The 16,092-nt window shown below is 44.0% G+C and overlaps 1 protein-coding gene across 2 annotated transcripts in view; it reads right to left on the bottom strand.

Moving 5' to 3' along the window:
• Positions 1–6,277, bottom strand: part of Raver2 (ribonucleoprotein, PTB binding 2) — a 64,668-nt gene extending 58,391 nt beyond the window's left edge. For both annotated transcript variants that reach the window (XM_048351481.1, XM_048351482.1), the window contains exon 1: positions 6,025–6,277. In XM_048351481.1, the coding sequence (XP_048207438.1) occupies positions 6,025–6,237 (213 nt within the window). In that variant the 5' untranslated portion in view covers positions 6,238–6,277. The remainder of the gene's footprint in view (positions 1–6,024) is intronic.
• Positions 6,278–16,092: the final 9,815 nt, after the last annotated feature.

The raw sequence follows: 16,092 nt of genomic DNA, 5'->3' as shown, positions 1-16,092 counted from the left end.
ATAGCAAACATTAAGATAGGGTGTCTTATACCCTAATTCTTTAATTAAGTACCTGGTACTTTAATCAAAATTCTAGATTCAAAGTTGCAAGAGTACACATACCAAACACACACATGCACAACTATTTTGAGTAGTATTCACAACACTAGTTTTTATTAGAAATTATTTGCTTCAGACATAATTTTATATTTGTTAGGAAAATGGAGGAGAATGGAAAAGGAATAGGTCAATTGTCAACAGATGAGGACTGTTTATTGGGGAACAGCGAGGGGAGCAGACCTTCCCATGGGTTTTGAGGTTGTGCAAGGGGGTGGATTTGGGACCAGGCTTATATGGGGTCTGAGCAAGGAAGCAGAGGTTAATGAAGGCACCACTACTAGGTCTAGCAAGTTGGTGGCTTTTCCTTTTGCCCACAAAGGATTATTTACAGCTAGGCCTAGGTGCATATCAAAGGAGGTTCACAGAAATTGGGGCTTTTCTGTTACAGCTGGGCCTAGGTGAAATGTCCTGTCTGCATATCAAAGCAGGTTCGCATATTGAGGTTCTGCCTGATATCTGCATGGGCCTTAGGCAATAGGGTGGGGGGGAATCAACCCTTCATATTCCATCTTTAGATACATAGAAAGAATGGAGCCTAGAGGGGAGAGGCAAGTCCTTCATATAGGATCTTTGGATACATAAAAAGAATGTGCTGAGAGGGGAATAACATGGAATTATGAGAACAAAGCAGATTCTCATCAATATTCATTAGAAATTATTTGTTACAAATATAGTTTTATACATTATCACTCTAAATAATTACATCCTAAAATGCAAACTCTGAAAGACATAACTCTACATTTTCAATCCACAGTGATCGATGATGTGCCTGTCTACCCCACCCAGGTAGCCCTATGCAGCTAGACTGGAATCCAGTGCAGGATAGGTAGGAGGTGTGGCTGCAAAGGTAAGGAGGGCTCAGGTCACAAAAGGCCCAGGGGCCTTAAATGCCCATCCCATGATGAGGAGCCACAGCACAGGAGTACAGGAAGTCACAGTGGGAATATGGCACATCTTGCCTATGGATGAAATTGATGAAAAGAAATCACTGCTTTAAAATCCAATTCCATGCTCCCAGTGGCATACAAAATGTATACAAGCTTCTCGGACAGAGACCGAACTTCACGGCAACCTCACTCTTACACGACTAATTCAGACCTACTATTTCTTCCTACTAAAAATCATCTCTGGAGATGTATGAGAAGTGGTCCAGGGTCTGTGAAGCCGAGAGGCTGATGGTGTTATGGGGTTCAAGGGAGGGGATTCCCCATCCATCCAAGAGTCACCACTCAGAGACAGTCTCAAGCAACATGATGAATTTATTGGGGAAGTTCCAGATGGACCGGTCCCAGGTTTCAGAAAAAATATGTAACACAAAACAGGACAGAGACACAGAGACACAGAGACTTACTTCCAGAAGATTCACCAGTAAACCTATTCAGCTCCAAAGGAGAGCTGACTTGGGACGCCATGGGGAGGAGAGATGAGCCAGGAGACAGGACACAGGACGTGAATATGGAGACACATCGCATGGCTTAAGGGTGCCTGACCCTAAATAGGGTCAGGTCAGGGGGCTTGGTCACAGGAAGCTCCCAGTTCCAAGCACTTGACAGGCAGGTTCAGTAACCTGCAGGTTCATGTGTCCGCCCCTGTCTCTTGGGGTTCAGGAACACCTATTACCTGGGGATGGGACTTCCCTTCCTATAGGAATCCAGGCACAGCCATCAAGACCAGATGAGTACAACTTGTCATGTGGCCAGATCTGACATCCATATTATAGTTTGCTTTTACTGTTTACAGCAGGAGGAGGACTGATCAAAAAATCTAAAGCAGGTCATGACTGACAATTGCAGGTAAAGAAAGGGAAAAGTTGTGCTAGTCAGAACAAGAGATTGAAAAAACCAAAACAAACAAAACCCAACAACCTGTAAGGGGGACGGGTTTTAAAACAAGAGGCCAGGAGGCCTCTTGGCTTGGGAGGCAGAGCAAGCAGGGCTGAGTGAATGAATGTACCACTAGGAGAAAGCCTGGGAGACAATATTAAGATAAAGGGCTTCATTCTATCAAACAACACATTGCTAGAAGGTATTTGATATAGGTACTTACCTCTACAGTGCTCACTAAAAAATAATACTTTGATTGTGCATTTTAGTCACTGAAACTATACCACAGAAACTATACTTATGAAAACGACTTTTTAAGAAGAAAATACCAAACCAGGCACCAGTGGTTCACTCTGTAATCTCAGGAGGCTAAAATCTGAGGACCATAGTTTGAAGCTAGCCCAGACAGGAAAAGTCTGTGAGACTCTTATCTCCAATTAACCAGCAAAAAGCCAAAAGTAGAGGTGTGGCTCAAGTGGTAGAGCACCAGCATTGAGCAGAAAAAGCTCAGGTACAGTGCCCAGGCCCTGAGTACAAGTCCTAGTACTAGCACAAAAATAAATGAATAAAATAAAAGGGAAAACTATGTTTTCAAAATGTTAAGAAAAAATTATTAGACACTTACGAACCAATTACCAATCAGAAGTTTTTCTGGAGCTCTAGCTACATAGGTGGAGAACTATAGTCATAAATGCCATTGACTATTAATGTGCTATCCTAAAATAAATAAAATATAAGGGTATGCATGGGATTAGGGAAGATGATACAAAGGTTGATGATAGCATGATACTGATCATGCTATCATATTCTTGTTGAATTAAAATCCCTTTGTATAACTACATGAAATAAAAGTAAAGTAAACAAATGAAAACAGCACAAACCAGGTGCCAGTGGCTCACATTTATAATCCTAACATTGAGGAGGCTGAGATCTCAGATGGCAGCTCAAAGGCAGCCTGGGCTGGAAAGTCTGAAAAGCTGAAAGTGGCACTGTGGCTCAAGTGGTACAGTGCTAGCCTTGAGCACAAAGAGTCTCAGGGACAGCACTCTGGCTCTGGGTTCAAGCCCCTGGACCATGAAAGAAAAAGGAAGGAAGGGAGGGAGGGAGGGAAGGAGGGAGGGAGGGAGGGAGGGAGGGAGGGAGGGAAGGAAAAGAAAGCAACAGAAAGCAACACAGACTTTCTTTTGGAAATGAATGTATCTCAAACATCTGATTACTTAATAACTGAGCAAAAATCAATCATTTTAAAGAGGTTACAAAATATACTGAAACTTCCATTATTGAATTTACACCAAAATACTAAAACTAAGGGGGGAAACCCACAGACATTAGAATTGTTAAAGAAAGTAAGAGGAGATAGGACCTAAAAGAATTCCTCCCAGACATACTCAAGAAAATATTACTTGAAAAAAGTAGATGAAGTCATGTGTGGTGGCACACACTTGTAATCCCAGCCAATAGATGACAAGAGATTTGGAGGATGGAGGTTTGAGGTCAGCTTGGGCACAAAGTTAGAGACCTCATCCTAACTACCACCCCAGGCATGGAGATATCAACTTGTAAACACTAGCGGGAAGCACAGGTAGGAGGATGACCATCAGAGGCTAGCCCTTACAATAATCTAAGACTCTAAAAGAAAAATGAAAAAGGAGAGAGAGGCTGGCGGCATAGTTGAAGTGGTAGAATATCTGAGTTAAAAAACCCATTGGCACTCCCTGGGATTGGGGTGGGGGGGAGAGGAAAGAAGGAAGGAAGGGAGAATTGGAGGGAGGGAGGGAGGGAGAGAATTTTAGTTTTACTGAACCAATAAACAATTCCCAGACTAAAATAGTCTAAAGGAAAGACTGTCTTTTCATGGCTTTTAGCAGTTCACATACTTTGGCTTGTTTTAGTTACTTATGTAACATAGACCAGAAAACTAGTAAAAGTAACATAAGTCCTGAATATGATGGGGGGCGGGGGTGATGAAGAGAAATCCACACTCAAGCAAATCCTGTATGGAAACTAACATTGACCTGTTTGATTTTTAAACTACATATCTGAAATACTAAGAGCTTTCACCATGGACATTCTTACAGAAAAGTTAAATGCTGGCACAAGCCTGGAAACAGGTGTAGTTCTTAGTACCTTTTTTTTGCTGCCTCTCAGGAAACTTGCTATAAGTGTTTAAATGCATAAGAACAGTATACACTTGATCTGGCAGTAATAGCTCACCTAAATACAGAACGCACAACAATTTTATTTGCTAGTTTATGCTTGATACCTTAGAGAAAACTCTAAGATTTAGGGTAAAGTTAAGTTTATAGCAGAGAAAGACTAGCTCAAAACCACAAGCCACACCTATAGTTTTCAGAAAGCTGGTCTCCATCACTGCTACCAGATGTAATTGATTTGTTCTTCGCATAGGATACCGATATACTTTCTACCTCTTTTGACAAAATACCAACAGAAAACAAGAATAGAACTGACTTGATTGTTGCCTCTAAATCTATTTTAGAACTAATGCAAGAATAGTTGACATTCTACAAAACAAATCCAGAAACTTGTTTTCCTCCCCAAGATTATCCACATATTGTGCTGTGTTGCTTTAGTTGGTGTCTTAGAAATGCCACCTTCTCTAAGCCTTCCCCCTCTCTAAGCTCCTCTATTTGCATGGGCAGGGAAAGTTGCTTCAAACAAAAACAAACAAGCAAACAAACAATCCAGGTATCTTCACAGGTAGCAATACAAAACATCACACAGATGGGAAGGGGACTAAGACAGATGAAAGGAGAAACATTAACTCAATGTTTTGCTTGCATCTTTCCCTAAAAAATGGCCCCATGCACTTGTGAGTTATGAAGTCAAGTGTTCCTGTTTCTTACCAGAAGCTCTGTAAGTTCTAACAACATGATAATGGGACATAGGTCTCATTATTTTATGGGTACCCTAGAAAAATCACCCTGCAAATGTCAACAGCCAGTCCCGCTTACAATTCCATGCATGCAGTCGTGCCTGAATACACACAAATCCTTAACCACCAGGACATCCAAATACGTGTGTGTATAATATGTGAACATCTGGGGGCTGGGAATATGGCCTAGTGGCAAGAGTGCTTGTCTCATATACATGAAGCCCTGGGTTCGATTCCCCAGCACCACATACATAGAAAATGGCCAGAAGTGGCACTGTGGCTCAAGTGGCAGAGTGCTAGCCTTGAGCAAAAAGAAGCCAGGGACAGTGCTCAGGCCCTGAGTCTAAGGCCCAGGACTGGAAAAAAAATATATATGTGAACATCTGGACCATTAAGAAGCCCCCCCCAAGACCTCATGCATTTGATACAACAAAGTGCATACAAAAAGAGAGGTTAACAGTGGTTATAAGTATCCCAAATATGAGTTATTCCTATTTTTTCTCCTTAACCCTTCTTGCATTTCCAAGCTGTACTTTCTACCATGTAACTTCTGCAATGAGAAATCTAACTAATAAACAAGCAAACAACAAGATCGTTTAAGAGTTTCTGGTTCTAAGGCAACAGTTGGCTGCCCTGAGGTCACTGAGGCACAAACCCTCCGGGTCCAAGGCTCGGCGGCAGGCTCCTGGACGCGAGCTGAAAGCCTCCATTCCGGGGCCTTTGCAAACCCCGGAGACAAACTTGCTTCAAACTTGGTGGAGCACAGATGCAGCCGGGAGCCCGGGCGGGCTCACCACGACCCCGCCCTCCCCGGGCGCATCCGAGTCCCCGGGTATCCCCTTACACCCGCCGTCCCTTTCTTTTTTTTTGGGGGGGGAGGGAGGTTTCCAGTCTCAGTCCCCCAAATCTGAGCGGCACACCCCACATCCACTCTCCCTGGCCCTCCTCCGGCTCCCGGTGGGCTGGACGTGCAGGGGAACGCGGGCCACACTTCCACGCAGCCACCCCCACCCCGGCCCCGTGACCTTGGGCCACAGCCTCGTCGCCTCCCCGAGCCTCAGTTTCCCTCCCCAGCAGATAAGGAAAAGAGCCGGGGGGGGTGGGGAGGGCGTACGCTGCCCGGATCCCCCCTACTGCTCCCCGCGACCGGCCCCAACACCCCGGAACGTGCCCCCCACCCCACTCCCCGCCCCCCCGCAGCCCCGGTACCTGGCAGCCGCAGTCTGGGGGCAGATTTTTCACCAGGATTTTCCTGCGGTTGCTCAGTTCCCGCCGCATCCGCTGCAGCCGCGCCGCTACCTCGTCGGGGGGCAGCGCAGGGGGCGTCTCGGAGGGAGAACCCGACTCGGGCCCCGCCATGCCTCCCAGGCCCGCGCCCCCCCGACCACCACTGGCGCCGCCGCCGTCTCCCGCCGCCGCCATCTTCCCCCCGGCCCCGCGGACTCCTCGAGGCTCGAGGGGGAGCGGAGAGAAAGCGCGAGGAGGCCCGGGCGGGGGCGAGGCGGGCCGCGGCCGCTCAGAGGGCCCCGCCGCCGAGGGGGAGGGAGCGAGGGCGGAGGCGGCGCCGCGACCGCGGCGGCGGGAGGGGGAGAGGAAACCTGAGGAGCCGCCCAGCGGCCCCTCGGGCGCCCCCCACGGCGCGGCCCCAGCCCCCCCTTCCCTGCCCCCCCCCCACGCCCGAGGAGCCCAAGCCCCCTCCCTTCCCGGCCGGGACGCCGCCGCCGTCCCGCACCTGTGCGGCGGCGGGCCGCTGGGTGGGCTCGCCGGGGGCGCAGGTGAGTGGGCTCGCGCGGGGCGGCGGCCTCCCCCTTCCCCAGGCCCGTGGGAACGCCCAGGGTCGGGCTTTCTGGAGGTGGCCCCTGCGCGGCTTGGGCCAGGGACTCCGACCCGGACCTTTGTTCCCGCAGATCGCCCCCTCCCGCCGCACTCCGATCTTGGGGCCCCCACGGTATTCCCTCGTTGGGTGGGTGCTGGGGTGGCAGGTGCGGACGTAAGACATCCAAACCTGGGGAGATACGGGAGGCGCGTCCCTGCAGCTGCGGGGACTCCTGACCCTAACTCTCCTGTTGTCTGCGGCTCAAGATAGGCGTGTCTGGCAAAGTCGGGAATTGTAATGAGAAATGCAATTTCTAGAAAAGGGTCTAGGACGGGGACCGTACACCTTTGTTATAACTGGGCACGTGGGAAAGCCTGCGCGTCCCACGCGTCCTGGTCCCTGGGTCTTTGTCCAACAATTGCGTTGCTGAGATGGAGAAAACTTAGGAAGCAGTGCTGAAACCAGCACCAGGTCCGAGGGGAACTGGGGGGCCGAGGGCGGAACAAACGCTGCTTGCGATAAAATTATTTCAGTTGAAACTGCGAGAATTATATTGTAAAACTACCTAGTCAAAGAGAATCACGAGATGAAGCAGCCTTTGGCACCTGCTCAAATCAACCAAGAGGAACCTGCAGGCTGGGTGTGGTGGGGCATACCTGTAATCCCAGCATTCACATGATTTCAATTCTATGATAGTCTATTGCATAGAGCTTGGACACTTTGAAAAGATTATTTTTCAAAGTGAGCAAGAAGCAAGAATAGCCTTAGAATACGCGATAACTTGAGTCATTCATTAAGTTTCAGAACATGTATTTATCCAAATGAGTACTCTCAACTTGACAAACACTTATTAAATGTCTATTTTGTTCTAGACAATATATAGATAGGCTCTAAAAATTCACAAATAATAAAATGTTTCCTCGTGATAGGGGCTCAGCCTCATTAGGGAAATTATGTAATAACTATAATTAGATGTGATAATTAGTATGCAAACAGAATTTCAGGATCAGCCTCAGAAAACAGTGATCTGAATCTAACTTTAGTGATGTTGCTTTTGCTTAAAACCTTTCCCCAGCTGCTTAAAAAAAAAAGGACTATGTTATATGGAGCCATGCATGTCTAATGAATGAATCAGGTGTCCATTTTAAAACTGCTGTGGGAGCCAGGTGCTGGTTGCTTATAGAAGCCTAGCTACTGAGGAGGCTGAGACCTGGGGAGCACAATTCAAAGCCAGCCCAGATAGGAAAGTCCAGGAAACTCTTATCTCCAATTAGCCACCAAAAAATCAAAAGTGGTGCTGTGGCTCAAGTGGTAGAGCACTAGCCATGAGCTGAAGAGCTCATGGACAGTGCCCAAGCCCAGAGTTCAAGCCCGCTCATGGACAGTGCCCAAGCCCAGAGTTCAAGCCCCACGACTGCCTCCCTTGCCCCCGCAAATAAAACAACTTCTGTGAGGGCACAATTGGTTTTATGTGCCATTAATAAATCATCACCCACATTTTGATAAACACTGCTCCAGGGTTCAAATCAACCATCCTTCTTTGTTATTCTTGTTCAATAGGTTTTTGAGGAATTTGGAGAAATAATAAACGACTGCTCCTGACATTCTAAAGCTGAATTGATTGTTCTTGTCACATTAAAAAGGGAGGGAGGTAGCCAATGAAGGCTAATGTAATTCCAGAGTTCCTTTCATTTCAGGATTCAGGCTGACTCTTTAAATAGCAGCCTCCCTGGAAAACTGAAGAACACTCTAATCTGAATGTGAGGTGAAGTACCATTATCAGGTTACAGCACACTTACCAAATACTCACAGGTAATTATCATGATTTATGTAATTACATTGTTCTTAAAATATGAACCATGTGCTCACTTAGCCTTTATTAAAAAAACTATGAGTGTTTGTTTTTTTTTTGTATTTTTAAAGCTTTCCAAATGAGGGGTGGTGGTGCTGAAGAGATTTAATAAATCTTACTGTATAATAATAAAAATAACATCTTGTATCCAAACAATCTTAGGATTTTACATCATGATAATGAGACATAAAAAAAGTATTTGGCAAGACTTTATAGACTGTAAGAACCACAGTCTTAGTAATTTATTCACTCAACATATATATTCAATTTCAGTCTATAGATGTATTTACAATGTAGCAGACACAGTACATTAATTTTTATTCAAAAGTGTAATTTTCCATGGGGAAAATAATTGCAATTCCATAATTGCAAGTTTAGTATGATAAGTACTATTGGTAATGTGCTCAGTAGCACAGCAGGAGGCTGAATTTTGATGCCAGGGTCACTATCCTGAGATGTTGGATCCTGAAACACAAATAGGAGTTTTCTAGATGAAATGGGGCAAGTGCTGAAACAGAAAACACAAAGAGATCCAAAGGCATCAAAAGGAATGAGTTTGATGTTTTTGAGAACCCTGCTTCTGTTAGGAACAAGACAGAAAAGAGAAGAGAGCAGCAGATGTCATTCTTCTTTCAAGTAGTTGATTCCATTATAACCGAATACCCTCGTGTGGCTTCAAAGGCAATCCCAATGAGGAAAGTGACATCAGAGGCTTGCAGACAGGAACGTGGCACAATCCGTTTTAGCTTTTTGAAAAATAATTCTGACAAGAATGGAAAAAATTCATTTACCAGGTGTTGTGTCAGTGACCAGTCAGGAATCTTCTAAAACAAAGTGAAAACATTTGCAGTTTCATATTAGAGTAGAATATTAACAATGAGAGCTATAATGTATGTAAGCTTTTATATTCATTTTCTATCTTGCTCTCGCTCTCTCGTGCTCTCTCTCGCTCTCTCGCTCTCTCACTCTCTCACTCTCTCTCTCTCTCTCATTCTCTCTCTGCATACAGCTTTATTTGGACCCCTGTAGTTGACCTGCGATGTAGCTAGAATGTACCTTTTTACCAATGTGGGACCACAAGTAGAGAAGGTCGGCTACCTTGTCCAAAGGCACACAGCAGGCAGAGGCCCCAGGGTTCCAATGTAAATCCATCTGCTTTTGGAGCCCAGGTATATAATCTTATGTAACTGCAGTCAGAGAAAGGGCTGGATTTGTGAGGCTATTCTGAGAAAAACACAGTAGAGCTAAGAAAAAGCAAAATATAGCAGCGAGAGAACAGGATCCAGAGTCAAATTACCTGGATTCAATTTTGTGTAACTGGAGCAACTATTTAAAGCATGAGAGAATACTTAAATATGTGGAGCCTCAGACACTCCATCTCTAAAACAGGAATAATAGCAGCACCCATAAGGTTATAAATAATTAAAGGCTAAGAGGAGGATTAGGCAAGGTAATACATATAAAAGGACTTAGCAGAGGGCTCAGCTCATGGGTTAGATAAAAGACAGTCATAATAATGATGATGATAATGAATACTTATGAATTATCATTAGAGCTTTCAGGGGCATATTGAATGTCAGCAAAGAGAATGGTATGGTTTTCAATGTGAAGTGGGGTGGGTGGTGATGCCACAATGAAAAGAGGCAACCATGTAAGAGCTATAGCTACGAGGCTCGATTTTAGGCATCTGAGCTTCAACTACTGGAGGACACATAGCTAAGAATACCCAGAAGACACTAGAGAAATTGTAAGAGAACTTGGTAGTGAAAGTGAACATTTAACTCTGGTGAGTGTGCAAAGTGAAAGCGAAGTCCAGGATGAGGCCCGGAGGCCCCAGTTCAGCTTTCCTGGCTGGCTGCTGGTGTATCACCTCCTTGCTTCTGTGTCCTCATCGACTTTGCTTGTATTTTTTTACTTCCTTTTTGGATCACAGATGGAACCAATTTACCATTTGCTGCTTTCTGCTATTGACCTTGCATTCCATATCATACCAGCAAAATGTTTTTCTCAATCAGAAAAAAGGAAGTAAGGTTGGAAATGATCAAAGAAAAAGTGGCTCCAAAAGGTCGCTGGGGGTCTTTCTGTCCATCTCTCCTCTCTGATGATATGACATGTTGGCTATTCCCTTCTTGAGACATACCTAGCCAGTTCTGTTTCTTTCTTTGTTTTATATTTGTGAGATGAAGGTATTGCTACATAGTCAAGGCTAGCCTAGAACTCCCTACTATACCCTGAACTGGCCTTGACTACATGAATCCTCTGTGTCAGGCTCCCTAAGGAGTGCTGGTATTATAGCCATAGGCCACCATGCCAAGTTCCACCAGTTCTCTTCAATAGGCATCTTTTGCCCCAGAGGCTCATTTGTGTCAACTGTAACATGAAACCACCCCATTAAACAAACCTATATTTATGGAAATAATGGTGACATTTCCACATGCCCTTGGTTATTTTTCTTTATATTTTTAAGTAACATAAAAATGTACAGTTAGGGGTTACACAGTGTTTTCATTCATATACACATTGTATAATGATCAAGTGACGCTTATCAGTCCTTTGTAGTGAGAACATTCAGACAACTTTCTTTTAAATTTTTTTGAACTATACAGCACACATCCTTGTTAACTCAAGTCACCCTCCAGTGCAATAGAACACTAGACTTATTCCTCCTTTCTAATTGCATGTCTTTGTGTATTACCCAGAATGCTTCTTGGCAGGCTTTCATTCTATTTTTCCACTTGGCCTCCTGGCCTTGGCTTCCTTTCTTTCTGCCTCTGCATTTATACAGGATTGTGGAGGTGTTGTACTCAGATCTCTCTCCAAGACAGTGTGCTGTATGAAGTGTTATTGACTCCCAGCCTCCAGCTAGTGACTGCATCTCCAGATGTGCAGCATTAATTCCTCTCCCTACCCCCACAGCACTGCCAAGCAATGCCTAAATACATAGGGTACCACAGCTGCTTCAGTTCTGCCTGACACAAGATTCCTATATTGAGCAATCTTTGCCAGTCATGCAGCCAAGACTTTTCTCCAAGCAGCCCTGCAGCCTGGGCTCCTCCTACCTCATCTGCCCTCCTTCCTTCTTTTCTTTCACAAGTGTCATCTCTGCTCTGCACTTTGAGTCTCTCCCTACCCATTCCTGCTCCTCTCTGCTTCATCTTTCACACATGATTACTCCTAAACATCTTTGTAACATCTACGTGTGGCTTAATGTCCATTACCAAGAGGATATAAACTGACATAGGTGATTAAAAACAATGGTCCAAGGAAAAAGGCAGTGTAATTAGGTTTTGGTATTGTTTATTCATGCTTTGCTGGCAAGGAGGACCTCATTCTGAGAGACTACTGGAATGTTCCTAGTCCAGGGTGGTCATGCTATTGCTGAAGATTTCACTGCTGAGGATCTGGAATACATCCTGAGAGAAGAGAACAATTTTTGTCCACTTGTGTTCTGGCAGTATTAGAGTTTTAACTCGGGGCCTTGCACTTACTAAGCAAGTGCTCCTCCATTTAGCCATGCCTCTAGCCTTCCAGTGCTTTTAGAGTAATATTTAGGTATTTGAAAGGTATGGGGAGAATCATGCCTATAGCAATAAGAGTTGCTGGCTGGTTATTTCAAAGTTCTATTGATTACCCACAGAGGGATTTCAACCTGAGGAATAATGAAACAACAAAAAAGGGCAGACAGAATATGAGACACCTAAATAGATCCTGTTTAACTTGAATCATGAGATTTTAACAACATTGCAAGGACACAAAACCCCCTTGAGGGAGGCAAACTCACTGTTTAAAAGTGCTTACGTGCCTAGAGAAAGTGATAGCCCATGCTAAGAGAAGTGGCAGAGGGCATAGGAAGGAGTATAGAAGGTTTTGCAGTGAATTCCTAGCATGTGGCCAGAAGGCCCACAAGAGGACTATGTCCACTGCATGGCCCAGAGAACACCCCATTCTCCAAGGCAATCAGGAGCGCACTGGGGAGGGTACCCAACATCATGATGGCAGCCCTTCTTCAGGTCAGGACTGATGCTGTCACCAAGGTGGATTCACAAAGAGCAGTAGGGATGATGAGGCCAGGTAACAATGCTTAACTACCCGTGGGATGCCATTACTGTAACAACCAACAATACTGGAGTCACAGAGGCTCATGAGCCACAAGATGTAAAAAGTGGTTTAGAGAAGGGCTCAAGTGGTAGAGTACCTGATTAGCAAACATGAATTCCTGAGTTCAAATCCTAAGATCACCAAGAGAGACAGATAGATAGAATGAGGGGATGGGGGGAGAGAATGAGCAAAGGAGATAGAAATGGTTAATAGAGGTTGGGAATGTGGCTTCATGGTACAGTACTTGCCTAGCATGCATGAAGACCTGGGTTCGAGTCCTCAGTATCACATAAACAGAAAAGGCCAGAACTGGCACTGTGGCTCAAGTGGTAGAGTGCTAGCCTTGAGCACAAAGAAGCCAGGGACAGTGCCCAGGCCCTGAGTTCAAGCTCCAGGACTGGCAAAAAAAAGTTAAAAGAATCTGGTATCCCCAGGGAAAAAAACAGAACAGCCAGCAAGAGTGTCATTTAACATCATTTATCAGAGGGTAAAGTTGGTTACCCCAATAGCGTCTCATGCTCCATCGCTCACTTCCTGCATCTGAGGACATTGTCAGACCTAGAACTCAGTGACTGAGAAATGGCTGTGTTCTGAGGAAGAAGAACTCTGCAAGACCATGGCAGGTATTACGAGAGATGGATCCCTCAGTCCTGTCTTAAAGGGACACCCAACTATTTACTCATGTGACTGGGAAAAGGAGGATAACGATATTGAGAGCTTTTGAACAACTGTCTGAGCTGACATTGATTCTCAAAGGTTTGAAGTGTTAACCTGGTCCCTGTAAGATTGGGGCTTTTGGACCCCATAATATATGCGATCTGTTTAAAATCCAGCATTTGGTCAGCCTACTGTCCATGAATCCAGGCAGTCATTTCACCTAGTCTACATGGAGAAGTAGGATTGATGTCCATGGCAATTTGGTTCTTTTATATCCTCTGGTAATGTGGTAAGAACCAAGGAGAAGCCTCTAAAATGACCACTTCCTAAGCCAAGACAGTGAATTACATAATATCATGTCCCAGAAACAATGGCCCATATTAGTATCACTGTGATGATTATCTTTACCTGTCAACTTGGCCAGGTCACAATGTCCAAGCACTTGGTCAAATATTATTCTGGATGTTTCTGTGAGGGCATTTTTTAGATGAGATTTACCTCAAGGGACTTTAATTCAGGGGACTTTAATTAAGCAAAACAGATTGCCTTCCATAATGTGGGTGGGTTAAATCCAATTAGCTGAGATCCTGGATAGAACAAGAGGCTGACTTCCCCGGAGCAAGAAGGAATTCTTCCAGTAGATTTCCTACTGGCTTAGCTATAAGATGTACTCTTCCTGGTTCACCAATGCACTGTCTTTGAACTTGAACTAGAGCTTCTTCCCGAGTCTCTATACTGCCACCCTTGTTCTTCAGATTCTACTTCCCACAATCATGTCAGCCAAGGCCCAATTATTCTAAAAAAATCTCTCTCTCTCTCTCCTTTTCAGAAGAAGTAAGTGGCCAACAAATACAAGAGGAAATGCTCAACATCCCTGGTTTTTTTTGCCTTGGAGGACTTGAAATAAACCACTTTTAACATGTTAATATGCAAGAATTCTCAGCACACTTTGATATGTATTCATTCCCCTGATTTGTTCTGTCATCTTAATCTCCTTCAGTACTGTCCCTTTAGTCCTCCATCCCTGGCATGTTTCTAGAACATGCTTCTGGACCTGTACTGAAAACAGGCATTGGAGCACACTTTTAAACCTGATTGGTTCAGTCCTGACAGCAGTCTTATCATTGATTAGTAATGGATTAGAATGCTTGGACAATTACTGCTTTTAAATCCAACATAGCAGGTGTTTCATATCATCACCTCATAAATTATTGAGTCTCAAGAGAAAGGATTTTTTGTTTGTTTTTTTTAATGTTAACTTCCTATGTGAGTCAGACTTCTTGTGGTTGTGACCAAATACCTGAAAGAAACTTCCAGGGTGGAATTATTTAGTTTGGCTCATGGCTTCAGAGGTTTCATTCCATATTCCTTGGCTCTGTTGATTCTGGGAAAATATAATGATAGATTTCACTCCCCAGGATTTTCTAGCTAAAGCCTGAATATCTTGTAGCCTCATCAGCATTGAGCTGCCCACTCAAAGTGTTCCCACAATTGCATCTGCTTTTAGCTAATTTTACATCTCTCCTTTTGCTATATCCAAGGTCTCTTGCCAACTCTTCCATTACTTTTTCAGTTGTGATATTCCGTTACTTCTGCTTTTGCACTCAATTGTCCATTTATGAGCAACATTTTGCTTTTTATTCACCTAGTAAGAGAAATGCAAGCTTTGAAGTTGGACTATTCCTGCATAGTTTTCACATGAGCACAGACGTTTCTCTTAATACACTTTTCAGATGGTAAATGTATTGCTAACAGAGAAAAAGATCCCAAGATAGGGTGTGACAAGGAAAATCTCAGTAAATTTAGGTGAGTACTAGTTCTACATATACTGTAGGAAGTTTCCCAGGTACCCATAATTATATGAACCTATACTTTTGATGCAAATGCACATCTAATGCAATTGTAAGTATTTTACTTGCAAACTACCCATTCACAAAGTTCACCCAAGTTTCCATTGAATTGACTCTAATAGAGTAGAAGCCTATCTGTAATTGCTTAAAATGATACCCTAGAGAATTTTATGCCTGAAGGAGCTTAAGGAAGTCAGTTCTGCTATGTTCTTTTACCTTCTGGCACACTTGTACATAAACAACCCACACAGCACAAAATGTCTCCCAGAAAATAGAAAACTCACTCTAGAGTTTAACAATGTCCAGGCAGAGATTTCTTCTATGAATATACAAATCATTTTGTTATTATTTTTCATAAGAGTAAACCTGGCTTCTTCTTCTTTTTTTTTTTTTTTCCAATCCTGGGGCTTGACTTCAGGACCTGAGCACTGTCCTGGGCTTATTTTTGCTCACGGCTAGCACTCTACCTCTTGAGCCACAGCACCACTTCTGACTTTTTTCTATATATGTGGTGCTGAGGAACCAAACCCAGGGCTTCATGTATATGAAGCAAGCACTCTACCACTAGGCCATATTCCCAGCCCTAACGCTGTTTGTTTGTTTTTTAAGTTGTAACTGTTTATTTCCCATAACAGGACTTCATGCAAATGGCCATTTTCTCTTTGGATCAGAATACAACTCATTTGTTAAATATTTATTAATCCTAAACCTTCATTTAGCAATCTTTATAGCTTCTGCTCTTTGAAAACCACCACAAATTCATGGTGCCTTTGACACTCAGTATTTTCTGATTATTGTGATCATTTTTCTTTTGGTGGGGGTGAGGATGCAGGTCCTAGGGCTTGAACTCATGGCCCGAATGTTGTCCCTGAGCACTTTTGCTCAAGGCTAGCACTCTACCACTTGAGTCACAGCTCCACTTCAGCTTTTTGGTGGCTTTGAATTTTGATCCTTAGATCTTAGCCTCCTAAGTAGCTAGTATTACAAGGTATAAATCACCAATG

This window comes from Perognathus longimembris, chromosome 7 (assembly GCF_023159225.1).
Source record: "Perognathus longimembris pacificus isolate PPM17 chromosome 7, ASM2315922v1, whole genome shotgun sequence".
In the NCBI taxonomy this organism is placed as follows: Eukaryota; Metazoa; Chordata; class Mammalia; order Rodentia; family Heteromyidae; genus Perognathus; species Perognathus longimembris.
Note: the sequence above shows the minus strand (reverse complement) of the source record. Positions and strands in the feature narration are given on the sequence as shown.